Here is a 27,513-nt window from a genome sequence, read left to right as displayed (position 1 = left end):
CTCCAGCTGCATCCTGGGGTGGACAGGACACGCCTTAAAGAGGCAGAGTGGCAGGAAACTGCTGTGTGGGCACCGGGGTCCCTGCACGGCTCCTGCCTCCTTCAAACTTGCTTCTCCACCCCAGCCTCCAGAAAGCTCGGTTCTTCTGAGGCGAGACTCTGTCTGGAAGCTTCCCAGGCCCCACGTGGGTCAAGTCCTCCTGGAGTATGGGAATCCCAGTCACAGCCTGCTTCCTGATGGGCTTTCCTAGGCAAGGACTGTAGCCATCTCTCAATCACCAGGCGCTCACAGCACCTCACCCCGCCCTCTGAATGTGTGCCCAGGGATTACTGCAAAGTGGCTGAAAGGGACCCCGAGAAAGACAACAGGGGCAGGCCTCAGTTCCTCGGGTGGCTGTACAAGATTGTGAAGTGATGGTACTCCCACTCAAACAGCAAAGCACTCGTTAAAAACAAGATTTTTTATACTGAATGTCATCTACTCAGTACTTCTACGACACAGTAATTCTCATCCATAGATGATGTCCCTGGAGGGTCTTTTTTTTTTGATGGTCAGATTCCATCATCTCTGGGCTCAAGATGGTGACATTTTCGGTTGTGATTTGGTTGCTAAGTCATATCCTACTATTTGTGACTTTGATGGGACGTCTTAGGCAAGGATACTGGCGTGGGTAGCTGTTTCTTTCTCTAGGGGATCTTCCTGACCCAGGGATCAAACCAGAGTCTCCTGTATCAGTGGGTAGATTCTTTAGCACTGAGCCACCAGGGAAGGACTGACATTTTCTGTAGGAGCACTTTAATACAGACATGCATATGAAAGTGAAAGTCGCTCAGTCGCGACCCCATGGAGTATACATTTCATGGAATTCTCCAGGCCAGAATACTGGAGTGGGCAGCCTTTCCCTTCTCCAAGGGATCTTTCCAACCCAGGTCTACCGTACTGCAGGCAGATTCTTTACCAGCCGAGCCAAGGGAAGCCCAAGAATACTTGGGAAGGTAGCCTATCCCTTCTCCAGCAGATCTTCCCGACCCAGGAATAGAACTGGGGTGTCCTGCATTGCAGGTGGAATCTTTACCAACTGGGCTATCAGCGAAGCCCATGACACGCATATACATACATTGAATACTTGAACTTAGTTTTCCTTCTTTCTGTCCCACCACGAAAGCCCCATAAATAGCAGGATTTTATTACTGTATCTGCAGTTCCTGGCTGATGTAGAGCTAAATTAACTCATTCAGCAAAGTTAATACTGTACTCGGAGAAGGCAATGGCAACCCACTCTGGTGTCCTTGCCTGGAGAATCCCAGGGACAGAGGAGCCTGGTGGGCTGCTGTCTATGGGGTTGCAGAGTTGGACACGACTGATGTGACTTAGCAGCAGCAGTAGCAATACTGTACCGAGTAAAGGGCAGAGGCCTAGGAATCTTAGCAAACAGAAGGTCCCCCTACAAGGCTATGAAGTGCAGAAAGAACCGTTCCCCTTAACAGACATGGCAGGACATTCTACCTATGGAACCCTGGTAGCCTGTTACAATTTATCCACAATCTTGTGACAATTCCTACTGCTCCCACGGCGCCATTACACTAGCACCTGCCTGGTGTGCTCCCTGCCTTCACCCAGCCTATCCACTCCTCAAACATCCACACAGGCACGTCTACCTGGTAAAATCCTGGACCCCTCACTCTTTTGACATGGTTCAAATGCTTCTATCTCGATGCGGCTCCCCTAGATGTTGGTACTGCCTCTGAACCCTGACCTCCCCTCAGGTCCAGAGGGCCTAGGTTTGAACATGGTTTTGCCACTTACAGCTGCAGAACCCTAAAAACGGCCTTTCATCGATGAAATTAAGGCAACAGTGGCAAGACTTTGCTATTACAACACTGGTTGCAACTAATATGAACCTATTCAAGTTCACTGAAGCACTGAGTGGATGAGTTATCTCGTGGTACTTAAGGCAGGAATACAGTCAAGCTTCAGAAAGGGGTGAACTGGGAATAGTCCCTCTTTAGAAGTTTGCTTCATTTTTCTTCCTGCAAACATGTTCTTTGCTTCTCAGTGGATGTGTCAGAGTTGCTACGTCAAAACAAGCTCCCTGCAATCTCCTGTTTGCTTCTTGCCCAATAACCTGCAGAAAGCAAGAGGAAGTCTCTCCAGCGGTCCTGAGGCTATCAGTTGCTGGGTGCAGGGGGCGGGTGTGGTAAGCAGTCAGAGTTTCTGAGAGCCTATTGGGTGGAAGGGGCCCTTCTAGGGATGGCTGGAAGGCTAGAGAAGATAGAAGGGGTTTTGGTGTTCTCACTCATCTGAGAATCCTTTTCAAAACTGCCTATTAAATGGACTCAGAGATTTGAGGAATATGAAATATTTCAAGTAAAGCCTTTAGCACAGAGAATACAGTTAATACATTTTAGTACAGAACTTATTGCTTGTAGCCCTCTAGAGCAGCTGCCTGGCACCTATTCCTTATCCTAGCAACCTCAAATTCCTTACTAGGGAAATATTTCTTCCCCTGTTGGTTCTAAATCCAGGCTTGCCTGTGACCACAGAAGCCAAAGAGCCTCTGCGCTTAGTTGGTCAGTCATGCCTGACTCTTTGCAACCCCATGGGCTGTAGCCTGCCAGGCTTCTCTGTCCATTCGGATTCTCCAGGCAAGAATACTGGAGTCGGTTGCCATGCCCTCCTCACTTCACAGTTGAGAAAGAAGTAGCCCCCAAGAAGGTGAAAAGCCCAAATGTGACTAGGGATTGAAAATGCTTTATTCCTTTTAACTGACCCTTCCTCTAAATGCACAGGACAGGCAAGTGACCTGGGCTCACACTGCCAGTTGCTATCATCTGCAAATTGAATCTAGAGCAGCTCACTTAAGGACAAAAGAGGTTAGGCTCACAGTAGTGGCTCTCTGGGAAAACAATTCCTATGATCCAGGGTTCCTTAGTTCACAAGAGCTGCCCTCCTTAGAAACATGATCCAGGCTTCCCGTCAGTCCAAGGAGTTTCTGCTACTCTTACAAAATCCCTTTTCCCTAAGTTAACCAGGATTGGTTTCTGACTTAACTCTTGTTAACTCTAATAACTACTATTGTACTGAAGGTGTAAATTTTTATATCTTTGAAGTATTAAATACAAAACCACCATATCACTGTTTTCTTGAATGAGCAGCAAGAAAAAAAAAAAGCCCGAAGACCATGATCCTGGAGGACCCAGACAAAGTGGCCTCCTGTTTCTCTCCAGAGTTGTGTAATTTATGTGTAAGGCTTGGCCAGAGGGAACAAGAACATTAACCAAGAGGCCAGGACACTACATTAATAGTGAAAACAAACAAACACCTTGAAATTGGATAGCACGTTCAAGTGAATAAAGCATTTTCAATCCATAGTCACATTTGGGCTTTTCACCTTCTCTGGGGCTACATCTTTCTCAACTGTGAAGTGAGGATTGACATAGAATGGCTATTCCCTATAAAGCTCCTTAGGGAGACAAAGCCTGTAACAGTACCAGCCCCTAGTAACCTGAGCCCCTGCCCCTTCGAGACTGAGACATCTAGTGTGCCCCTCGAGCATGACTTTGGGGCACCTGGGTCCACTTCTGAAGCCTAGCTCTGCTAAATTTAGTGTACGACTTTGGACAAGTTTTGGCCTGTGTCATCTCTGATACAAGCATGTTAGCTCAGTGTCGTGGTGAGGATTAAATCATGGCCACGAAACAGTTCACAGGTGTAAAAGTGACTTCTCTCTCAATCTTGCGTCTCCCCTTGTCCCTCAGCCCAAGCCCGTTCATCATCTTAGCTGACTACTGAAAAACCCCACCCAGGACTCAAAAACGCAAGAAACCTGAATACTATTCTATAGATTCGTATCCAATAAATTATTGAAACTGTAATCTAGAAAGCTTTTAGGAAGGGCCCTGCTATGAACTAAATTGTTTTCCCCTAAATTTCATGTTGAAGCCTAACTTTCATGTTGAAGCCTAACTTTCAATCTGACTGTATCCAGAGACAGGCCTTTAGGAGTTAATTAAGGATTGGGTCCTAAACAAAAAGGGACTATGGTCTTAAGAAGATACAGATGTCTCTATGCTGTGAAAGCACACAGCAAAAGGTGGCCCCACCTGCAAACCAGTTAAGTGTCCTCACAAGAGCCTAACCATGCTGGCACCTTGATCTCAGATTTCTGGCCTTTAGAAATGTGAGAAAATAAGTTTCTGTTGTTTTAAGCCATGCAGTATTTTCTTATGGCAGCCTAAGCAGACAGACAAGTCCTTCGTGAAAATTTTTAGGAAAACAGCCATGCCCTGAATAAGCTCAGCGCCTACAACACTACTGGCTGTTTTAACATTCCTAGCTGTGTCTTAACTTTAATTCCAACTTCTAGCACTACTCAGAAATAACAGGGATGGATATTCATGCTTCTAAGCAAATACGTGCATATTCCATTATCCTTCACCTGATCTTCTTCCCAAAGATCACGTTTGCACCTTTGGAATCTTACCAGCTGACAACCCTTAGAGCTACTCTCTAAGATAATCAATGATTAAAGTCACAATGACTGTTTCTGAGTCACAATTATTTTCCAAAGCTTTTCATTATTATATCAAAGTATCTGAATTAAGAATTTAGCTGTGAAGGTTTAAGGAACAGGAAAAAATCACAATCACTGACTTTGGGTTGTGTGGTGAGTGAGGACAAAGAGAACATCCTTGCAGGGAGAAAGCTTAGTTTCAGGAAAAAAGGACAGCTGTTAAAATTGGCTCAACAGGCCACTGGGAATGACCTCATCATAGTCTACTTTCTTATATGAAGAAGACGGGGGCCGGATGGTGTTTCTGGATCAACAGTTTGGGATTTCAGCATCAGCAGAAATGACCCACCAGGCAAAGATGCCAGAAATGAATGACCTGCATGCTGACTGCACTCAACAAGCAGGGTCGTGGAATACAAGGTGAGAAGCAGGGACTACAGTTGATCATGCCAGAAAGAACTTAATACACACCTGAACTTCATACTTATCTTTTAAAAAACGTGTCACAGAATTTCACATTTTAAAGTGCTACTTTCCCCAAAGCAAAACATTTTATAAATTCCATTAAAAAAAAACAAAACCCGAGTTCCGCACGAATGTTTCTTGTTAAGAGTTGAAACCCTGTTCCTTTTCTGGATAATATTCACCTGTCTTTTATTTAAACCAAGATGTGTCACGACTTCTTACATATGTGTGCATAACAACTGAAAGTATTTGCTGAACACCTGCACACCAGGCACACAGACGACTTTATCCTTAACACATGAACTGCAAGTAACTGTCCAGTCTTGCAGGTTCTTGCCAGGGCTGTGTGTTCTATCTCCGAGCCTAAAACTTTAGGGTCTGACTAAGTCAAAATTAATCCCTTCATTTGTACCTTATATACATCAACTTAATCGTTGCCCTCATTGTCGTCTAGCACTAAACTAGGGAAAAAGATTTTTCTCTGGGAAGAGTACTTACTACTGGGATCCTTCACCACTAGCATCCGATGTAGCTTGCCCTCTGTATCTTTTAAACTGGCAACCACTTAGGGATCCAAGGACAAAAAACATATACATATACACTGATCTTTCATTAGGTTGCTTAGAAAGTGATCACATACTCTTTATATATTATTGTACTATTCCCATCTAAATTCTAAAGGAGCTATTACTTAATCTAGAGATGAGAGTCTGGAACTGACAAGTACACACTGCTATATTTAAAATAGATAACCAATAAGACCTACTGTTAAAAAATAATAAATTATTTTTTAAAGGAAGCTATTACCAATCCTAGCCATTGAAAGTCTCACCATTCAAACCCCAACTAAATTATTTATTTAACAATCACTATTTTCAGAAGATGTCTTTAGCAAAATCGTGATAACCTGGCTTACGTTTTTTTCTTTTAGGGGATGTCAGATAAATGAACTTGCTATGATTTAAAAAATTCGTAACCTCCTCCTCCTTTACTGTTTCCCTATTGAACAAAGTGGGCTTCCCTTATAGCTCAGTCGGTAAAGAATCTGCTTACAATGCAGGAGACCCAAGTTCAATTCCTAAGTTGGGAAGATCCCCTGAAGAAGGAAATGGCAACCCACTCCAGTATTCTTGCCCAGAAAATCCCATGACAGAGGAGACTACAGGCCATGGGGTCGCAAGAGTTGGCCATGACTTAGCAACTAAACCACCATTAAACAAAGTATGCTTTCTCTGAAAGCATACTCAAGAGACCCCAACAAAAAGCACAAACCATTCTATGTTCTTTCATACACCAGGCCCAAATGATAACCTCATACTGGAAAAGCAAGCTGTCATTAAATAATGCTTTCCAATCATGTTGAGATTAGTTCAAAATGTTCCTGAATTAGGAGACAACTAATATCCAAAGTCCATTTCCCCATTTACAAGGATTAAAAAAAACCCTCTCAAAAAACAAAACAAAACAAAACAAAACCTTTCTTTTTAAAGCACTATCTAGTTAAAAATGCAAAAAAGAAAAATAAAATCAGTATAGTTATTACTTTGATGTGATGAAGCTTAGACAGCAAGGTAAAACTAACAAACTTTAAGTATTCTGAAATCAATGATGATAACACAGGTATCAGGCACGTCCAACAGAACACTTTTACAATGGTTTACATTTCCTTTTTATTTATTTCTTGAAACTGCCCGTATTGCAGGTTTCTCATGGATGAAATATGGAACTGAGCAGATTCTTTTTTCTACAAAATTATGGTATAAACTTGCTCAATCTTCTATCTTATTGCTAATAAACCTTACAGGCGCACAGTTTGTAAAATAAACCCCTTAAGGACTGAATGCGTAGAGCATGCTGCAAGGTACAAGAAATAAGCTAAAAATGAGCATATAAACCTACATCTGGACCAACACAGTACTGAATGCTGGCAAACATTTATCACAACACAGGGAAAAATTAATAAAAGGAAATACAGTTCAGTCCTGAAAGGGTTAAATAGAAACCCTAATATATTATTGTTTCTAACCATCCATCCCACGTTACAGTGCTTGAAAACAAAGTCAAAAGTCTGGCACAGAAAATTACACACATTTGTTCAGTATTCATCAGAAACACAGCTGCTTTTGAAATCAAAAGTAAGTAACTTAGTTAATAATTGAATAACATTTTGATTCAAAAAAGAACCCCACCACCCCCACCCCTACATGGATTATCTGATTAAACATGAATAGTTTAGTTCTTAAAAACTGTTGACAATTTCCTGTGAGGGCACAGACAGTACTAGTTTCATTAAAAAAAAAAAAAAATAACCAGTTAATATCGCAAGTAAGTCTGTGCAGTAAGAGTGACAAATATTTTACCAGTTAATACGCACATATGGATATCTTTACTTGTCGTGGTTTAAGAAAAGTCAGCAGCAGATTATACTAGTGTTCAACTCTGAAACCATTCAAAATAAAAAGGGCATTTTATATTTATAGCTTTTTGTTTGCCTTCTCAATCTATGTAATCAATTAAAACAATATATTAGATAAGAGACAGCTTCTATGCATATTTTCAGAAACTGCATAGAATCATAAAAGCATAGGATATACTTCTAATACATGACTTAAAAAAAAAAAACAACTTGAACATACTATACTTTAACTGAAGTGGTTACCATTCTGAGAGCCTTTATGAGGGAAACTGATCAGCATCTCTAATAATGCCACAATTGGAGGAAGGGCCACGTTCTACAATACTATAACTGGAGGACGAGGCTCCTGTAAATTATACACTGAAAAAAATTCACAAAAATTTTTTTAAGCAGCTGACAAAAGAACTACTGATAAACGATGAGCCATAATAGACAAATCATTTCAGTTTGTGGTATGTAGAATGGCATAAAACAGTGGCAGGGGTGGGGGTGGGGGCCTGTAAGAGTATACTCTTAAATATACTCTTAAAAAAAGAACCAACAATGAAAAGGGTTTACAGTCCAATATTTCAATTATCTTATTAAAATAAACAGAGCCAAAATTAGACATAGTTAAACAGTAAAAAAGCAAAAGTTCATTTTAATAAAGTCATAAACTTGAAAAAAAATATTTTGAGTTGCAATGCTGGGTAGGAATAGTTTGTGCTTCAAAAGCATCTTATTTGTTATCAGTTAATTTAATATAAATTGGTAACTAAATAACAAACTTGGGAAGTGGAGGAAACCTGTGGCCCATTTCAGCAGCACTGAAAACATTTCTGCGCTCTGAACAAAAAGCACTGTGTGAAGGCTACTTCCAGACTCAACAGAGAGCAGAATAAATACTATTCAGAAATAAGCAAGTTTGCAAGAAAAAGCCAGTAAACAGTTAAAACAAAGAAAGATAAGGCCACAAAGAATTCTGCCCTTGGTCACTGAAACAGATTTAAAGTATGAGGCAGGATTAGCTTACAAGAGAAGCTAGTGACGGGAGCAGACTTAAAGAGAGAAAGGCTATAGCATAATGCAGCCTGTAGTAATTAAAAAGGCTTGCAGTAAAGAAAAGACCACAATAACTTTAACTACGTGTTTTACAAATGACTTCGCCCTTGAAAACTGAGGAAAAAGCGATTTCAAGATGTTAGGAACTGTATTTACAATGGCATAGTCTGAGCAAAAGAATGAGTAATGAAGATTTATCAAAGCTGTGGGGTGGGAATGGGGGGAAGCTACTAATGATGATGTTGTAAAAAGCCGACGGGTGGAAACTTTTCAAAATAGCCCAGGACACCAAAAAGACAATTTCTATATGGAAAGATATGCAGGAAGTTACAGTTTTGCATCCTTAAGGTACTTGTGGCTTCTGTTTTATGGGACAGTAAAAGCTTACCACAATCTAGAGGTAGTTTTTACTCGAAGAAAGATGATTGTATACTAGACCATGTCCTGTAACATTAACACACAGAGATCCTGTACTAAATGTAGCCCAATGAGTCTGCCGCAATTTCTAAGAAACCAAACAAAGGTATAACCAGAGTGTAGGAACAAAACCAATGTAAGAGAGGTGAGCCCAGCACAGATAGGCAGCACACGACCCGGAATGCAATCAAACCTTAAATGGAGAAGAAATGCTTTCTGAGTAGGTGACATTTGTGAAGACACTCAGTGTTGGGGAAGAGAAGACAAAAAAAGGGAGAGAAATGGAAAGATAAATTACATTTGCATTTTTATAATCTTACAACTATCCATTTCTAAAGTATTGTCTTCCAGCTATTTTAGTTGGTCATCTAGTAAAAGCATCCTGTTTCAAGGTTACAGTGATGTTTTGACCTAGGCTACCCCCCCGCCCCCCCCACCAAAGAAAAAGTAAATAAAACCTTGCTTTTGCTGAGATTTTTCCTCATTATACAATAAGGGCACCATCTACCAACTGGTAGCAAATACTTAGCATGATACTTTTTTGTTATCATATGCCAACAAGGCAGAAAAACACCCTGCTGAATGAAATCACTGGGAATATTCCAAGTTCAAAATAAAATGTTTAACTTACACATAATACAAGTTATGTACAAGATAAGGAGGGGGAGGAAACCTGAACAAATGTTGACTGAGTAGATACATTTCTGCACAGGAAAAAGGGAGGGAACACTGTAAAAACCAACATGTTCCATGCCATTAACTCATTAATGACTAAATGGCCACATTTAATTTCAGGTAAATGTTAGAACCTCTTAGATTACCACTATAAATACATTAAAAAAAAAAGTAACACAGAGAAATAACTATCAACGGTATTTGAGAATAGAGACTAAGTACATTGAATGTATTGCAGGCAAGGCAGAGGCATTTTTTTTTTTAAAGCTTTTGCACAGACTTCATATCTTAAAAGAAATATGAATGCAGGCCTTTACAAGATTTGACTTGCTGAAATCAAAACACCTTCCATTCAAGAAAAGTCATAAGACTTCAGCTTTTAAAAAAATAATAAAAGAACAGTTCCAGCCTTGGACCAGAAAGACCTGGAAGAGTATGGTAATTAAACAACCATGGTCAGGCTTGGAACCTGAATGTACTTAAGAGCAAAAGCTCAAAGTGGGTGGGGAGGAGAACAACCTATTTGGTAACAAAGGTGTATTATATATGTGATATAAAAAAGGTATGGTGAAAATGTACCTTTTACTAAAGCTTATACAAGTTCCTTGGTCCATAAAAACTATGTTAGATTTTTGTCTTCTAGTTTGATTAACTTTTTTTTTGAGGACTTCCCTGGTGGCTCAGACGGTAAAGCGTCTGTCTACAATGCGGGAGACCCGGGTTTGATCCCTGGGTCGGGAAGATCCCCTGGAGAAGGAAATGGCAATCCACTCCAGTTCTATTGCCTGGAAAATCCCATGGACAGAGGAGCCTGGTAGGCTACAGTCCATGGGGTCGCAAAGAGTCGGGCACGACTGAGCGACTTCACTTTGATTAACTTTTACTCCAGCCACATCTCTATTTCTCGCCCATTTAAACAAAATCAAACAAAAACCAACCAAACAAAAATAACAGCTGAAAAAAACTGATTTCCAGAAGTTTGCACAAGTTTTTTTTTGTTGTTTGTTTGTTTTGTTTTACTGTGGCTTCTGCACTTCAAATCAGCACTTGCAGGTAATGGGGTTTTTGAATAGTATAACCTGGTATGAAAAGTTTTCCCAAGAAACCACAAAAGATTGTTCATTTTTTTCTTTCTTTTTTTTCTGTCAACATTTTGCCGCACTCAAGTCAGTGTAAGTCCTAGCAAACAGACGGTAGTTAGGACACAACTGTTGCTGTAGATGATGTGACATTGGTTGAATTTGTGCTGACGTTTGTGTAACTTCCCTCGCTGTTTGTGTTTGATTCATTAGGGGGCACTTGGCTTGAGTTGGCTCGAAGGATTGCTCCCGCTGCACTGCAATGTGGCCGTGGCCCTGGTTCTGGGGTATAGGTAAAGGTAAGGCTGGTGGAATAAATGATTCCATCATTACGGACCAAAGTTACTGGAACCTGGACTGGCTGCCGGACCCATCTCCAGCCTTCTCGGAATGCAGAAATGTCTGGGACAACACAGAGCATACTCTCTCCACATCTGAGGAGGAAACAGAAATCACTTAAAAGCATGGCAAATTTCATAACTGAAACTTAAAAACAAGGTTGCTTAATACAGGACAATTAACCTCTTAATACAGGACTCTTGGGAAAGAGTCTCACATACCCACCCCCATCAAAAACTCTTGATGATGTAAAAAACTGTATTAAGTACCTGTACATAGTTTCAGCTTCTACATCCCCAAACCACACTCGTAAATTTGGAGTGAAATTCTGTCCTGTAAGTTCAAGCATTGCTACGTCCCCACCGCCATTCAACTGCAATTCACAGAAAATCAAAACAACATTGAGGAAACCTTTCATTTTTCATTAAAGTATACAGATGAGTTTTTCATTCAACTATCATGTGCAAAAAAAAAAAAAGATAATTAAAATACTTCCTTTAAATAACATGATTATAAAGACAAAGTAAACTAAAACTCTTGATATACAAGCTGATTTACATTTAAATTTTCTAGCTAAAATTATGTGTGTTCCTCTGATTTTCTTCTTCCTCACTGTGTAAAAAACCCTCCAAATCACAGAATTTGAAGAAAAATCAAATTTATTGTGAAGTAAAATTACGCCACGTCATAGCTGAACAGTTGCAAAAAGCTGAAGTCAACTTGTAAGATGTCTCACCTGAAGACTTTCTACGACAGGCACAGGTGTGACTGGGGCAAGGACAGGGCCCATTCCCTCATAAAATGTATACTCTGCCTTATCCGTACTAATGATTGTCCAGGAAGCTCCATCATTTATCATCTCTTTATTTGGTTCTTTTGGGCATGGAGTGGCCTTAGAAAAAAAGAACGGTTATAAATTATATACACTGTGGTATTATAAGACAATTTTAACAAAGTAACACTCATGAAGAGAATTTAGTACAAATTTACAAACTTCCCAGGCACCATACTTTTCCAACTCCTAATTAAAAATAGAATATTAATATGGAAACCTCAGGTAAGGCTAGTTTTCTTTTAATATAAACTATTTTGTGACATACTAAAAATTAATAATACCTTTCAGAATAACCATTTAAGTAAAATTACACCAGTACCTGTATAATTATTTTAATAAAAGATCAGTATATGTGATATAATTAGCTACTTAAAATGCTTCAGAGATCCCTAAGAGAGAGGGGGGCTTCCCTGGTGGCTCAATGGTGTAGAATCCACCTGCCAATGCAGGAGACGTGATTGAATCCCTGGGCTTGGAAGATCCCCTGGAGAAGGAAATGGCAACCCACTCCAGTATTCTTGCCTTGGAAATGTCATGGACAGAAGAGCCTGGCAGGCTATGCCCAGGGGGTCACAAACAGTAGAAAACGGCTGAGTGACTAAATGACAACAACAAAAGAGAGAGAGAATGGAAGTTCCCTCCTACCTACAGAACTATAGAAACTTCTGTACTTTCAGCAGGAAGGAACCAAGATGTGAATGGCAATCCCCTATCCTACCTCGAAACACCTAGGCCAGACCATCAGTGCTGGGCTGAGGAGACCAGCTGTGTGTGGCCATCTCGCTGGAAAAAGTCTCCAGATGTCCACAAATGAGTTTCATGTGGAAGTGTAACTATTCTATTAAATCCTTTGTTCATGTCATAAATGTCCTCATAAAGGTCTTCTGAGTCAATATAGTTAAAAATTAGATTCTGACTAATTAGCTTCTAACATGTCATCATTACTACCTTAGGGGACCCCAATATAAATCTGGTGAGAATTAAGAACCCTCCTCCAAAATGTGCACCACTATATACAGTGTTGTCTGCACACGTTTCAGGAGACTCTCTCAACACCCAACATCTACTTTTGGATAATCTGAAGAACTTTTCATCCCTCAGAATTAGATGTTAACGGCTTCTCTTAGAACATTCTCATAGTTTTGAGTTCTTTGAGGCAGAATGACTACCATGTCTGAAGAACATGTGGGCTAAGGACCCTTGAAATGGGGATAAATACCTGAACACAGATTCATGTATTTGAATACTATTAACATTTTTTAAATGAAAGTTTCATGTTTCTGAGTCCTGCTAACCCAACAGTTTGCACATTTTAGATTTTACCAGCAATTTATAAACATACCTGAAACTGGATTATTCTTTCTTGAGAAAGGCACAAGTACATTCTTTCTGTATCCTTAAGGTAAAATGCACATTTGTGGAGCTGTGACACAGGATCATCGGCATCCAGTAACGCGGTCTGCTTATCAACCTTTCTAATTATCTGCATTTCAACAATTACAAAAGGAAAGGTCACCACAAATGGAGAGTCTTCATTTCCTACACTGTTAACAGAGTCCATGGCAAGAATCTGCCATGAAATAATATATCACAGATACCTGTCACATATCTTCATACACAACAGCATTTACAAACAATAAAGTTAGGCATAAAAATACTTTTAAATTGCAAGCATGTTAAGAATGCGGAGATGTTGACTTCTCCCACCAACTCCTAAAAACAATAGGGCAGGCAGGCACTTGCTTTCTAAATCTGTGCTTTCCAAACTTTGACATCCGTACAAATCATATGGGGTTCCTGTTAAACATACATCTGTTCTGAGCCTGCAAAATCATAGAGAGGGCCTGATATTTTGCACTTCTGGCTAATTTCCAGCTGATGTTCATCCTGCTGGTCTATGAACTGTATTTTGAGTAGCAAGTTCAGATGGCCTCTCCAATAACACACAATGACAAATATTCTAACATCAAAGGGAAAATTATCTCTAAAGGTCACTATGGGTATGCTACTTAGTACCTAAGTCCATTATCACACTTACATGCTGTTGCTTTGTTTTAACATAAAATAGGCATCATTCTGCACATTAGGAAACAGGCTCAGAGGTCAGGTTAAGCTCTTCAAATTCACCCAGTCAGTAGCTGAAGAACCAAAGTATGATTCCAAGGCTGGCTGCCTGCCCAGCTTGAACTCTTTCCATTATATAGTATGACCTTACACTACAAATATTCCACAAAACACACAGGATATCTGAAAGATGATACTATTCAAACCTTCAGTGTTACTTATCACACGGAAGGTAATCACTAAGTGTTTGAGGACTGTGAAGATTACTCTCAACAGCATACAAACATGTTGGAACTACTACTCATCTTTAAATCAGAAATAAAGAAACCCCTTCCTTGGGACTTCCCTGGTGGTCTAGTGGTTAAGATTCCATGCTCCCAAAGCAGGAGGCATGGGTTCTATCCCTGGTTGGGGAGCTAAGATCCTGCAAACCAAGTGGTGTGGCAAATCAATAAACAGTCTCCAGTCACTGACATTGAAAAAAAGAAGAAACCCCTTCCTTGACTACATGTCCTTCTTCCCTCTCACCACCCCATTTCTCTGTTCCCCTTTATAGCAAAACTCCTCTTCCTCACCATCTCATCTCCTGAAATCTCTCCAACTTTGTGTTTCAAAATTGCTCTTGGTGAGGTCCTTAAGGACGTCCAGACAGATGAACCCCATGAGCACTTCTCTGTCCTCACCTTAGCGTCCTCAGAAGCATCTGACCCCCACACTCTTCCTTCAGAAATACGCCTGCTCTACCTGCCTTCAGTGCTCCAGGGCTGAGTCCCCAGATCTCTTTCCCTCTGCCTATACTCTACAGACTTTCTATTCTCTTTAGAGGTCAGTAGTGGCCGTGTTAGTCGCTCAGTCGTGTCCAACTCTTTGCGACCCCATGGACTGTGGCCCGCCACGCTCCTCTGCCCATGGGATTCTCCAGGCAAGAATACTGGAATAGACTGCCCTTCCCTTCTCCAGAGGATCTTTCCGACCCAGGGATCGAACTTGGGTCTCCTTCATTGCAGGCAGATTCTTTACCGTCTAAGCTCTAGAGGCTGGCAATTCCTAAATTTTTCTCCAGTCATAGCCTTTCTCAAGCACTCAACTTGTGTATTTAACTACCTATTCAACAGTTCCACTTAAAATGTCTATTAATAGCCATCTCAATCAAAAATATAATTTTTTTATTTCTTCCTAAGCTCAATAAATGACACCATGTTCACTCAATCCTTAAACCGTGGAGTCATCTTTGACTCCCTACTTTCTCTTACATACCATCTGTCAACAAATTCTGTTCGGTCTACTTTCAAATAAATCAGTCACCTTTCATCCCCTTACCAATCCCATCTTGGTTTAAGGTATCATCATCAGCTTCTTGCCTGAATTATGACATAAGCCAAGTCATCTTTCTCTTTGCTTCCACTGCTGTATCTCCCTGTGCTGTTACTCACAAAGCAGCCAGAATTATTCTTCCAGACATAAACCAGCCACCGTTCTCTGTGAGAGCCTCCAGTGGCCTCCTACTGTACATAGGTAACAGAAAGTTTTACCCGAGACAGAGAGAGGGATTTGACCAGACGCTGCCCATGGCTTCTTTGCAGCATCATCTCCTGGCACCTGCCCTCTCCACTCCTCCTTGAGCTCTAGCTACCATGGCTTCCTTGCTAGTCCTCACACATTTCTGTCCTCAGTTCTTTCTGCTCTCATTCTGTCAGCCTGAAACACTCCACACCCAGTTTCTGTTTCCCAACTTCATTGTGGTCTGTGTTCAAACAGCCCCACTTCATAAAGACTTCTCTGACCACTGTTAGCTCTCCCATTTCCCTATGCATTTATCCTGTTTTAATTTGTCTTGCCACTTGTATTAATCTTTAAATACATTATATAGACATCTCCTTAGCTTTTTTCGTCTATCGTCCTACCAAAACATAAGCTCCAAGAGGAAAGGAAGTCTACCTCGTTCACCAATGTGTCTCCAGCATCGAGACAGTGACTGGCCCGTGGAAGGTTCAGGGCTTTTGTAGAATGCATATAGACATGTAGAACTATAATGCTTTGCTCCACAATGGACATTCTTAATAGCTGACAGAATTTTGAAGGGTTAAATGAATTGATATTTGTATAAGTGCTCAGAACAGTGCTATAAATATTATGGGTTTCTATTGGGTTTTTATTACTTGATTCGCACACCTAATGTATATTCCATGATCATTTTTTTTCACCTAAGCCACAACTAGGTGCTGATCTTTAAAGTCAGCATTCTTCACATTTACATATTTTTGGCTCTGCAGTTTATCTGAATATTTGTCACTCTTACTTATATCACCACTAATTTTCAAGTTTAAACAGAGACAGTACACTTTTAGCAATTATATTTTCTAATATATTCTGTGAGACTAATTAATAAACTTAAGTAAAATGTTTCCATTCAACTCTAGCCTTAAAGCTATATTTAACAATGCTTGAATTTTAGAGAAATAGCGAATTCTGAATGAGGTAAGCCTCAAACTTCCTGTAAGTCTTCCACACTCATTTATGACTTCACCACATAAGAATCAAGATCTGCCTCTAACAGCTTTATTCCTGTAATCTACTGTTTCTCCACTACTTAATAATAATGAGCATATTGAGAACATGGGTCATGTTTGGTTCAATTTTATTTCTCACAATAGCTTTCTGGACATAGACACTGCTGGTCTCACCAATGAACAAACCAAAGATGACCCCTACTGTTTGGTATCAAAAACTTGCTGTGATAATTTCTAATCATTAAGAAGAGGAAAGAAATCTGAGAAGCCAGGTAGTGTGAATGTTATAATAAGCTATGTGTAATAAGAAAGTGATGAATTCTAACACCAGGAGTTACTCCAACCAGCTCTCTCTCCTCTATGCTGGCTCTGTAGGTCACTGGTACAGTGTTTACTATACTTCTTAGGTAACTGGGATGCAGCCCCTAATGACAGAAAGCACACCTTATTCATATTCTTAACACTATACCTTGTAAATACCCAGGCTAAATTTATGCTGATTAGTTTATCTAAAAGATGTTAGATGTCTCCAATTTCTGGGGTATCTGACAGACTTGAGAACATGAGACAAATGCTAACCGGTGTTTTTTATTAGTTGGCTACATAGATTGTGCCTGTTCCCAAAGTACTCAAACCAGGATTTCTCACTAAGACCTTCATCCCATTGAAATTGGTCTTGGGGGGACAGTGTTCATCAAGCAAGGATCTCTAATAAGGCTAATATTCTAGGACACACATAAAACGCAAACTTTAGATATTAAGGCAGTGTTATCCTTCTTAAAAGCATATGAAAACTACAGAATGCTTCCTCTGAAAAACATGTTTTCATTGAAAATTGTATGTAAGCGAATGAAAAGGCAGGCAGGAAGTAGTGTAGACCATATAAAGCCTAGCTATGATTCTGATGCCTAGCTATGAAACTAATGCCTCAGTCACATGACCTCTAGAAAGAAGTCTTGACTGTTAACAATGTTAACGATGGTACTGCAACTTTTCCTAAGGCATTCTCTGGATCACGTTTTTTTATTGCAACAGTTTTATAAAGAGAGACACACAGTTTTGAATGTTAAAATATTCAATTAAAGATGACTTTCAAGCAAGGTAGACTGGTACTTTACATGAAACTAAGTGAAAAGACCATTTTTACATTTGAGTCAGTCTTTTCAGTGGCCTATATATAAGTTGTTGCTGGTCAGAGACATAAGCCTCTGAATTGTGCCTCCAAGTACAAGCATTTAATGCCAAAGCAAATAAACATTATCCTTGGAATATAGTGACACAGAATAAATAAGAAGAGAACTTTAGTAAAATTTATTCAGTCTGTTTTTTGGTTTGTGTCTTCCTAATTTATGCACCCTTCTTTCCCTACCTTTCTCCCTTTTATAATCTATCTTAGGTTCAAGTTTTGTAAATTTATATTACTGTGTTTCACATATTTTGGCTTTAAGTTGATGTGGGAAATAAAATCACCTTGTACAACCACAATACAGAAAAATATAACAAAAACCACAAGATGATGCATTAACTTAGATAATTATAGATAATATCAGAAAATATCAGCCAATGAAATATTTCATCAAAGAGATACAAAGCATATTCAGGAAAGTAATACTAAAATTCTTCCATTCGCTCAGCCCCTCCCCCAAGCTGACCTTGAATCGAACTTACTCATAAACTTCCATCTTTATATACAACTAAATTGTGTTGTTTCAGAAAACAAGGGGGGATATGATGCAGAATGTATAAGAGGCTTTTGGTTCATTTTGCTAAGAAAAGCAGTTTTTTACTATTTCAAAAAGCCCAAACACTGTCTCTATCTTTTTGTAGGAGAGTAAACTAGCAAAAACTATGCTTATATTTTTAAAGAAGTTTACAATTTCTATGCTTTTGAAAATTTGGGCCTGTGGCAGGATGCAGCAAGCACCACAAAGAATGAATAATGAACCTATATTAGCTAAGAAGATAAATCATAATGTAACTTTAGAGTGCCCTCTATCGTCCAGATAAACAACCCAAAAAAGGGGGAAAGCTGTCAAAATTTATTATAAATAGTCATGAGGTCATTAAGGCCATACCAATCTTGGGAGTGCCATGCCAGTAACTGAACACACAAGTTTGACTGTCTGTCCATAATGGATGTATCCATCGCGGACTGTGAATTCTTCTCCTTCTGATTCATCATCATCCACTGCAATGTGATGGAAACAGAGATCAAATTATCATCTTTAAAATTTATTAATCTGCTTATAAAAATGACAAAACTAAATATATCTGTAAGTCTTTATTATTTAAAAAAATTTAATTTCACACTAAAAAAAACCAAACGCATGTTTTTATACTCACAGAGATGAATGTAAAATGCTCCCCACTGCTGAGAACTGGCATGGAAATTACCTCCTTCTACATGCAAGTATCTGGTGCTAACTGTCTGGGATCGGAGTCTATTAAACAGAGCCACCTTTGTTCCTGAGGCAATGCAGACTGCAAAGAAAAAACAGCTATTTACGTGATTGAGGGGTGCGGGTAGGGTAACAGTAAAGAGCAAGAAGGGACCAGTACCTGGTAAGTTATGACTATTCTTTACTATAATAATTAATGGCTTCAGCTAACACTTATTTCAAACTCTCCAAGAAAATACAGATAATACTCCCCCAGAAGTCAGGGTAACTCTTTTAATAATAATGTTAAGCTACAGATATATAATATGCCCATAAAAATGATTTTTAAACGAGTGTTGTATAATATATTTAACACAGTGCTGTTTTTTAAAAGGAAGTTACTTTTAAAATAATAGGTGTCAAATAACAGGAAATTGATTAAATAAAACATAATATCATTGACCTAATTGAATAATGTGTATTTAAATGCACTGATGAGAAAATATCTCCCTGATATATCACTGAATGCAAAGCAGACTATACTGTGGTTTCATTAGGTAAACATATACATTTTTATGTGATAACATACGTCTCCACGTGCTCATATATAATCCCATGGAATATATTCAAAGAGAGGGGTCTAGAAGGTTGTTTACCAAAGATAATGGCAATTGCCTCTGGATACTGTGACTTTAGAGATTTTGCTTCCTTCTAAATACCTTAACGTATAGCATTGCATGACATTTCTTGAAAAACCAACCACATCTATGTAAGCAGGAAAAACACTCTATAAATGAAATACATTCTCTGCCATCAAAAAACTCAATAATCAACAGAAATACAAAATTATAAAGACTTTAAATAAAATCCTATAATTTGAATTGGCTTAAGACATCTGTGCATGCTCAATCGTATCTGACTCTTTGTGACCCCATGGACTATATAGCCTGCCAGGCTTCTCTGTCCAAGGGATTCTCCAGGCAAAAATACTAGAGTGGGGTTGCCATTTCCTTCTTCAGGGGAATCTTCCTAATCCAGGAATCGAACCCAAGTCTCTTGCATCTCCTGCACTGGCAAGCAGATTCTTTAGCCACCTGGCCGTGCTGCACAACTGAATCGGAAACAACCTAAATACATGGCATTAAATGCCTCCTGATGCAAGAACACACAGAATAACTACATAAAAAAGATCTTCACGACCTAGATAATCACGATGGTGTGATCACTCACCTAGAGCCAGACATCCTGGAATGTGAAGTCAAGTGGGCCTTAGGAAGCATCACTACGAACAAAACTAGTGGAGGTGATGGAATCCAGTTGAGCTATTTCAAATCCTAAAAGATGATGCTGTGAAAGTGCTGCACTCAATATGCCAACAAATTTGGAAAACTCAGCAGTGGCCACAGGACTGGAAGAGGTCAGTTTTCATTCCAATCCCAAAGAAAGGCAATGCCAAAGAATGCTCAAACTACCACACAATTGCACTCATCTCACACGCTAGTAAAGTAATGCTCAAAATTCTCCAAGTCAGGCTTCAGCAATACGTGAACCGTAAACTTCCAAATGTTCAAGCTGGTTTTAGAAAAGGCAGAGGAATCAGAGATCAAATTGCCAACATCCGCTGGATCATTGAACAAGCAAGAGAGTTCCAGAAAAACATCTATTTCTGCTTTACTGACTATGCCAAAGCCTTTGACGGTGTGGATCACAACAAACTAGAAAAACTACAATCATGGCATCCGGTCCTAATCACTTCATGGCAAACAGATGGAGAAACAGTGGAAACAGTAGCAGACTTTATTTTTCTGGGCTGTAAAATCACTGCAGATGGTGACTACAGCCATGAAATTAAAAGACGCTTGTTCCTTGGAAGGAAAGTTATGACCAACCTAGATAGCATGTTCAAAAGCAGAGACAGTACTTTGCCAATGAAGGTCCGTCTAGTCAAGGCTACGGTTTTTCCAGTGGTCAGGTATAGATGTGAAAGTTGGACTGTGAAGAAAGCTGAGCGCTGAAGAATTGATGCTTTTGAACTGTGGTGTTGGAGAAGACTCTTGAGAGTCCCTTGGACTGCAAGGAGATCCAACCAGTCCATCCTAAAGGAAATCAGTTCTGAATATTCATTGGAAGGACTGATGCTGACGCTGAAACTCCAATACTCTGGCCATCTGATGCGAAGAACTGACTCATTGGAAAAGACCCTAATGCTGGGAAAGATTGAAGGCAGGAGGAGAAGGGGATGACAGAGGATGAGGTGGTTGGATGGCATCACTGACTCAATGGACATGAGCTTGAGTAAACTTTGGGAGTTGGTGATGGACAGGGAGGCCCAGCATGCTGCAGTCCATGGGGTCGCAAAGAGTCAGACACAACTAAGCAACTGAACTGAACTGATGCAAGAACACTATATATTACTGTGAAGCAGGCTTGCCCTACAGCAACAAAGAACAACAAAAGAACAACAAACTGAAATCTGATCAAGTTTCTAAATTAACTACTGACAAGGACTCTCTCCTTAACCAAACTTCAGACAGGTTCCTCTGAGCCCTTTACCCATGGAGACTCTTCCTTGGGTCCCAATATGGGCTTAGCTAGCCCAGTTATTGCCAAGAATCCTGCTAAGTCATCCTTCCATCCTTGATATCTGATCAAGTTTTTTCCCTCCACGTTTATATCTAATCATCTTGTTCTTCTTAAATCACTAAGTTGTGTGCAACTCTTTCGTGGCCCCATGGATTATATAGCCCTCCAGGCTCTTCTGTCCATTGGATTTCCCAGGCAAGAATACTGGAGTAGGTTGCCATTTCCTCTCCAGGGGATCTTCCTGACCCAGGAATCAAACCTGTGTCTCCTGCACTGGCAGATGGATTCTTATCCTCTGAGCCTCCCAGAAAGTCCATCTGATCAACTTGACCTATCTTTATAAAAATTCTCGTCAAGAATACCCACACCCTCGATGTCTCCTCTTAGTAACTTTCCACCTACTGACACATTCAACGCTGCTCCTTGACTATAAATCCCACTTGTCCTTGTTGTATTTGTAATTGAGCTCAGCTCTATACTGAAAGCTCTTTTCCCTATTGCAAATGTAGTCAACAAAATGTGCTTTTATCACCTTTAATGTCCAGTTCTGTTTCTCTTTGACACTACCAATTTACAGAAAATACATTAAACTACACCAAGGGAACACAATTATTGAAATACAGTATATGAAAATCTCTCATAGTCAACTGACTTAGCCTCTTGAATAAATAAATATGAGAGAGAGAAAGGTGCAGAGAAAAATCTACAAATTTAAAGAGAAAATTCAATGACATGTCAACACAACATATAATATCTAGTGAATCATATTTGAATTTTGATTCAAACCAATGGCTAACCAACACCCCCAACCCCCACACACATTTTAGACAATTTGCAATTTGAGCACTGACTACGTATTTAATGATACTAAGACATTATTTCTTTTTATAGTTGTTTTATGTTTGTTTTTGTGTGATCATGGTATTATAATTATATTAGAATACAAAGAGACACTATCTTTCAGAGGCTCATAGAAACAGTCTTCGATTTGCATCAAACTAAAATGAAGGCAGAGAAAAGTGTGGGTGGAGTAGGGTTACAGATGAAGATGAATCAAGACTGGCCTGAAGTTACGATCACTGATGAAAAGTTGGAGGATAAACACAAGAGGTTTCAGGTTATTATGCAACTCTACTTTAGTATGTTTGAAATTTCCATAACAATGATGATAATGACTAAAGCAGACTAAAAACCATCCACTATATAACATCCCATAAATTCATTAAAAAAAAAGAAAACAAAGTAAAAACAAGCAAATTAACCAAAATCCTAAAACCTCGCCTTCAATGAATGAAACTATTATTCTTCAAATTAGTAGACAAGCACTTATCCTGCCTTTTCTTCATAGACTACATTTTAAGCAAACAGCTAACAAACACAAAAGTTAACAATAAAACAATCAGAAACGCCACAATTTTGCAACCATGATGGACTACTAAAACCATTTGGTTAAAGTTTCCTGAGGAATTTTGTAACTGTTAGATTAGACTAACAACTCAACTTACTATAACCAGTCTTAGTGTGACAAGAAGTGGGATAACCAGACAATAAGACTTCTGATCTGACAGAAATGAACATACGCAGAACCAGCTAATTCTAAAATGAAGGTCTTTAGGTCTAATCAACAGTTTATAGGAGATATGAGAGACAGAGGAAACACGTATCAGTCAGATTCAGAATATGGAAACTGCATAGGAAAAAATCACCCAATTTCAACAAATAAATAACGGAGGAAGGAAAGGCTAGTAGAAAGAACAGAAACTATTTCAGGTTAAAATATATGAACCCTGTTTGGATCCAAGTTTGAACAAGCCAACTACTGAAGACAACAAAACAACAAAACCTCAACTGTGAAAAGGTCTTTTGAGACAGTATGATCAATCTGCACGTGGACTGGCCAGTAGATGGCATTAATGAACTATCATCAACTTCTGTTGGGTATAATGTTTAAAAGGAAAATTTTCCGTTAAGAGTCACCACTACAGAAATGATTGAAAGGACAGGATGTCTAAGATTTACATTAAAAAATTCCAGCAACTGAAGGAGGAAGAAGAGTTGGTGGTGACAGAAATGATAAAATAGAATTGGTAAAATCTGTTGAGGTCTGGTGGTTGGTCACCTTATATCAACACTACCCTTTTCATGTAAGTTTGAAAGTTTTCATAATAAAAAGTCAAAATAAAAAAAGAAAAATGGGTATAGAAGTTGAAATGTCTAATTCAAACAGCATTTACCGGTGAAAATCTAAAAATGTGCAGAAACAGCAGTCTGCCAGACAACCATGTTAAATTTTTTTAGGTTTTCATGATGGCCTTCCAAAGTCCATTTGATATAACAGTGCTTCTCAAAGAGGTGTTCTGATATTCTGAGTGAATCAATTCTTGTGGAATAGGAACCATCTTGCACACTGCAGGGTATTTAGACACTCAATGCTAACATCACTCCCTCTAGTCACTGACAGCAAAAGGAAACTCCCATTTCTCCTAATGCCTCTGGGGAGCAGTGAGGAAGCAATTCTGGTTAAGAACCACTTTGCTACACCAGGTGTTGCCCATTTTTAATTAGAGAAAAAAGACAACAAAGCAGCAGCAATAACTGAATATGACTTTTTCAGATAAAGCGAAGACCAAAAAAATACTTTAAAAAAATGAACTGGCTACTGAAAAGAAAATTTTAATTTAAAAAATAGTTGAATTAGTCTTATTAATTCATATTGGGAGTTGAGGGGGAAAAAAGAAAACTAGTATACACACGGTCAGCATTTTTCAGTGACTGCTTCTTTTTGGAAGGTTTGGAGATGACTTTTATCCGTTTGCTTAGGAACACACCAATGTCATCACTGTTGCCATAGAACATCTTTACAGACAGCATGAAGTGCTTTCTCTTGTCTGAATCAGATATATACAATGTTTTGGCTGTGCAATAGTTCTGTGAAAGAAAAGGATAAGTCTTAATAGCATCAAAACCCTGTCAGCTATGTACAAATAACTCAATGAGGCTATGGCTAAGTCTGATCAGACTTAAGGCAGTAATTCCACTGAACAGCTGATAAAACCAACTGTAAAAAGTACTGAAATTGATCTCTGAAAACAAAGTACAAAATCTTCCTTACTGAGTCTACAATACCAACACTGTATTATTCTGTTTCCCCCTCTCAAAAAGACTTAAAAAAAAATCTTTTATTGTTTTATATAGCTCTGCATCTATTTACAGAATTATCAAGACCTTCAGGCAATAAAAACATTTGCCCTGAAATAAAAAGAAACACAAAATATAATGCTACAAAAGTCTATAGAAATATCTGAATTGTAGAATTTGAATTATAGAAACAAAACAATACTAGCAACAGAGGTACAGGCCATGTAATTCTTAAAAATAAAAATTCAAGTGCTAATTAGGGTAAAAATTCATGTTGCATAGCTTATGTAGCTTCAACTGTGTAAGACAAAAACTGAGAAAATGAATATTTAACAAATTATTTTTAAAACATCAGATCCAAAATATAACTATATAGTCAAATACCATGACCATAATAAAAATAAGGGCTACATATACTAGAACTTTGTTGTAATAAATATTAAAATAAGAATGCAACATGCAAAATAGAATCCCTCCTTTCCCAATAATGACTAATCATACCATTCAATGAACATGCTATTGAAAGAAAACAATATTATCTTAAATGAATGGTTGTTAAGTAAGACAGGAGTAAAGTGTCACTTTCTCAAGCTCAGCATCCATCTCACTGCTTGGTCCATCTTTGCCTACCTGGAACCAAACTGACCTCATTCTTGTATCTTGATGGTCCAAGCATATGATTATATTGTTCTTTCTGCCTGGAGTGCCTTCTGCTGACTCTCAACCAATCTTATTCTCTACAGACTCCTCTAATAGCATTTTTCATTAAAACTAAGTATTAACACATAATTTTGGCTTAGAGACACTGTTGCTAAGTCATTTCAGTTGTGTCCAACTCTGTGCAACCCCATAGACAGCAGCCCACCAGGCTCTCCTGTCCCTGGGATTCTCCAGGCAAGAACACTGGAGTGGGTTGCCATTTCCTTCTCCAATGCATGAAAGTGAAAAGTCAAAGTGAAGTCGCTCAGTCGTATCCGACTCTTAGCGACCCCATGGACTGCAGCCTACCAGGCTCCTCTGTCCATAGGATTTTCCAGGCAAGAGTATTGGAGTGGGTGCCATTGCCTTCTCCAGAGACACTGTACTTCCCTGTAATTAAGTGTTTTTAAGTACTAGCTGATACTCAAGCTCTCAGGTATTATTTTCTGCAAATTTCTAGGGCTTGGGGAAATGATATAATGGCAGAAGTTGATGAAAGATGTACTAAGCCACAATGCTGAGAAAAGCAAGTAGACATGCTGTTTGGTATTACTGCCCTCAGAATTGCTGGAAGCAGTTAAAGCTAGCAATAAAGTTCAATTGCTATTGTTTAGTTGCTAAGTCCTGTCCAATTCTTTTGCAATCCCATGGACTGTAGCCTGCCAGGCTCCTCTGTCCATGGGATTTCCCAGGCAAGAACACTGGAGTGGGCTGCCATTTCCTTCTCCAGGGGATCTTCCAGATTCAGGGGTTGAATCCACATCTCTCGGGTCTCTTGCACTAGCAGGCAGATTCTTCACCACCGTGTCACCTACGAAACAGCTGGGCTTCTCACTACCTATCCAATTATCAATCACAATTACAAATGTCTAGGTGTACAGCTTGGAGACACACATAACAAAAATCCATGAGATGTGACCAAAGCCTCTTTGTTCAACCAATTACTCAAATATATCTTTAACTTTACCTCAAAGAGTTTTAACTCAAATACATTTTATATTGCTCTATTTTAAAAGGAAACAATCTTTACAGTACTAAATTTTCTCTCAACTCTAACTTAAAATACATAGTTGACAAGCATTAATGATAACAATTATAAGAATATCAATGACAGAAACACACTCAAATTTGAAGGATACTGATATTAAGGCTCTTTATTCTCAGTGCTCATTATCTGTAAAATGACTCATTATCTGTATAATCACTAAAAAAATTAAATGAGAGTACAAATCTCCTAGTTCATCACCCTCAACCTTGCCCTCCAATTCCCATCCCCCAATACAGCAAACATTAAGACATTCAACAAATAGTTACTGAGTGAGAAAATAGCTATTTATGCAGTATTTTAAAAGACATTCATATGGTCATTGAGATCAGAAATATCCATTTTTCAATTTTAATAGCAAGAGAAAACAAGTTGATGCTAAGTCAATAAAGAATTATTTTTGAGTACTAAAGGTACAGACTGAGATAACTGCTTTCTAAATTCATAAAATACAATTAGTAAAACTATCTCATAAACTGCATTCCTTAACAAAGTAATCAAAGAAAATCCCTAAAAGTTTGACGAAAGCTATTCACAGTGCTCCTGTCAACACAAGATAGTGCTCTTCCACACTGAAGCTAAATAAAACATTTATGATATTACAAACTTATTTAATACTTTGCTTCCAGTAAAAGACTAAGATTAAATGAGCAGAGTAAAACATTAGTGAACTATGTATTTTCATTGTTATTTGAGTATCATGCCCTTATGAGGATGGGAAATTAGCCTCCTAAATTTATTATCGGCCCCCAATAGAAATATGATTCACAGCCTGCCAGAACTGCTAGCAAGCTGAGGAAGCTTACTATGTGCCACCTTTAGATGTCAAAGCTCAAGGTTCACGAGTCATGACTAGACCTCAGCTATTAGAGGTTATTCTAGTTCTGATTTATATATTCAAGAAGTGCTAGTAGTAACCATAAAATAAAAAAAAAGAATCATCACTACAAAAACAAGAAAACTACATTATGGTATCATGGTGCTCTTTACAGGGAACCATGTAAACTTACCTTTCCTTCCAAGTTCAGTTGCTGCATTTCTTGGTCACTATTTCCTATTCCAATAAATGCACATGGTTGAGATTCTTGTTCTGAACAACCATCGCGTTCCATTTGTTCTTTTTTTTTCTTCCAGCCACTGCCCATAAGATACACGCAAGGAGGAGGGCAAAAAAACCTAAAATAATGAGGAGGGAGGAAACACAATGCAATTATACTCAAGAAAGCACTTCCTTTTCTTGAACATATGAATGCAAAATCATGTTGAACTGTATCAAGTTAGCTCCTAAAGAAACATTTTGGTGAAGCCTTTTGTAA

At 38.8% G+C, this 27,513-nt stretch overlaps 1 protein-coding gene across 20 annotated transcripts in view; it reads right to left on the bottom strand.

Annotated features, from left to right (window-relative positions):
* Window positions 1-6,623: 6,623 nt before the first annotated feature.
* RBPJ (recombination signal binding protein for immunoglobulin kappa J region) overlaps window positions 6,624-27,513 on the bottom strand; it is a 238,452-nt gene continuing 217,562 nt past the window's right edge. For 16 of the 20 annotated variants that reach the window (XM_060416939.1, XM_042251296.1, XM_042251290.1 and 13 more), the window contains 8 exons: window positions 27,208-27,373; window positions 24,069-24,243; window positions 18,698-18,835; window positions 18,430-18,542; window positions 13,123-13,263; window positions 11,682-11,837; window positions 11,215-11,318; window positions 6,624-11,040 (listed from right to left, as the gene is read on the bottom strand). In XM_060416939.1, coding sequence (XP_060272922.1) covers window positions 10,725-11,040; window positions 11,215-11,318; window positions 11,682-11,837; window positions 13,123-13,263; window positions 18,430-18,542; window positions 18,698-18,835; window positions 24,069-24,243; window positions 27,208-27,373 — 1,309 coding nt within the window. In that variant the 3' untranslated portion in view covers window positions 6,624-10,724. The remainder of the gene's footprint in view (window positions 11,041-11,214; window positions 11,319-11,681; window positions 11,838-13,122; window positions 13,264-18,429; window positions 18,543-18,697; window positions 18,836-24,068; window positions 24,244-27,207; window positions 27,374-27,513) is intronic. The other 4 variants (XM_060416945.1, XM_060416944.1, XM_060416948.1 and 1 more) reach the window with 1 other exon arrangement.

This window comes from Ovis aries, chromosome 6, assembly GCF_016772045.2.
Source record: "Ovis aries strain OAR_USU_Benz2616 breed Rambouillet chromosome 6, ARS-UI_Ramb_v3.0, whole genome shotgun sequence".
NCBI lineage: Eukaryota > Metazoa > Chordata > Mammalia > Artiodactyla > Bovidae > Ovis > Ovis aries.
Note: the sequence above shows the minus strand (reverse complement) of the source record. Positions and strands in the feature narration are given on the sequence as shown.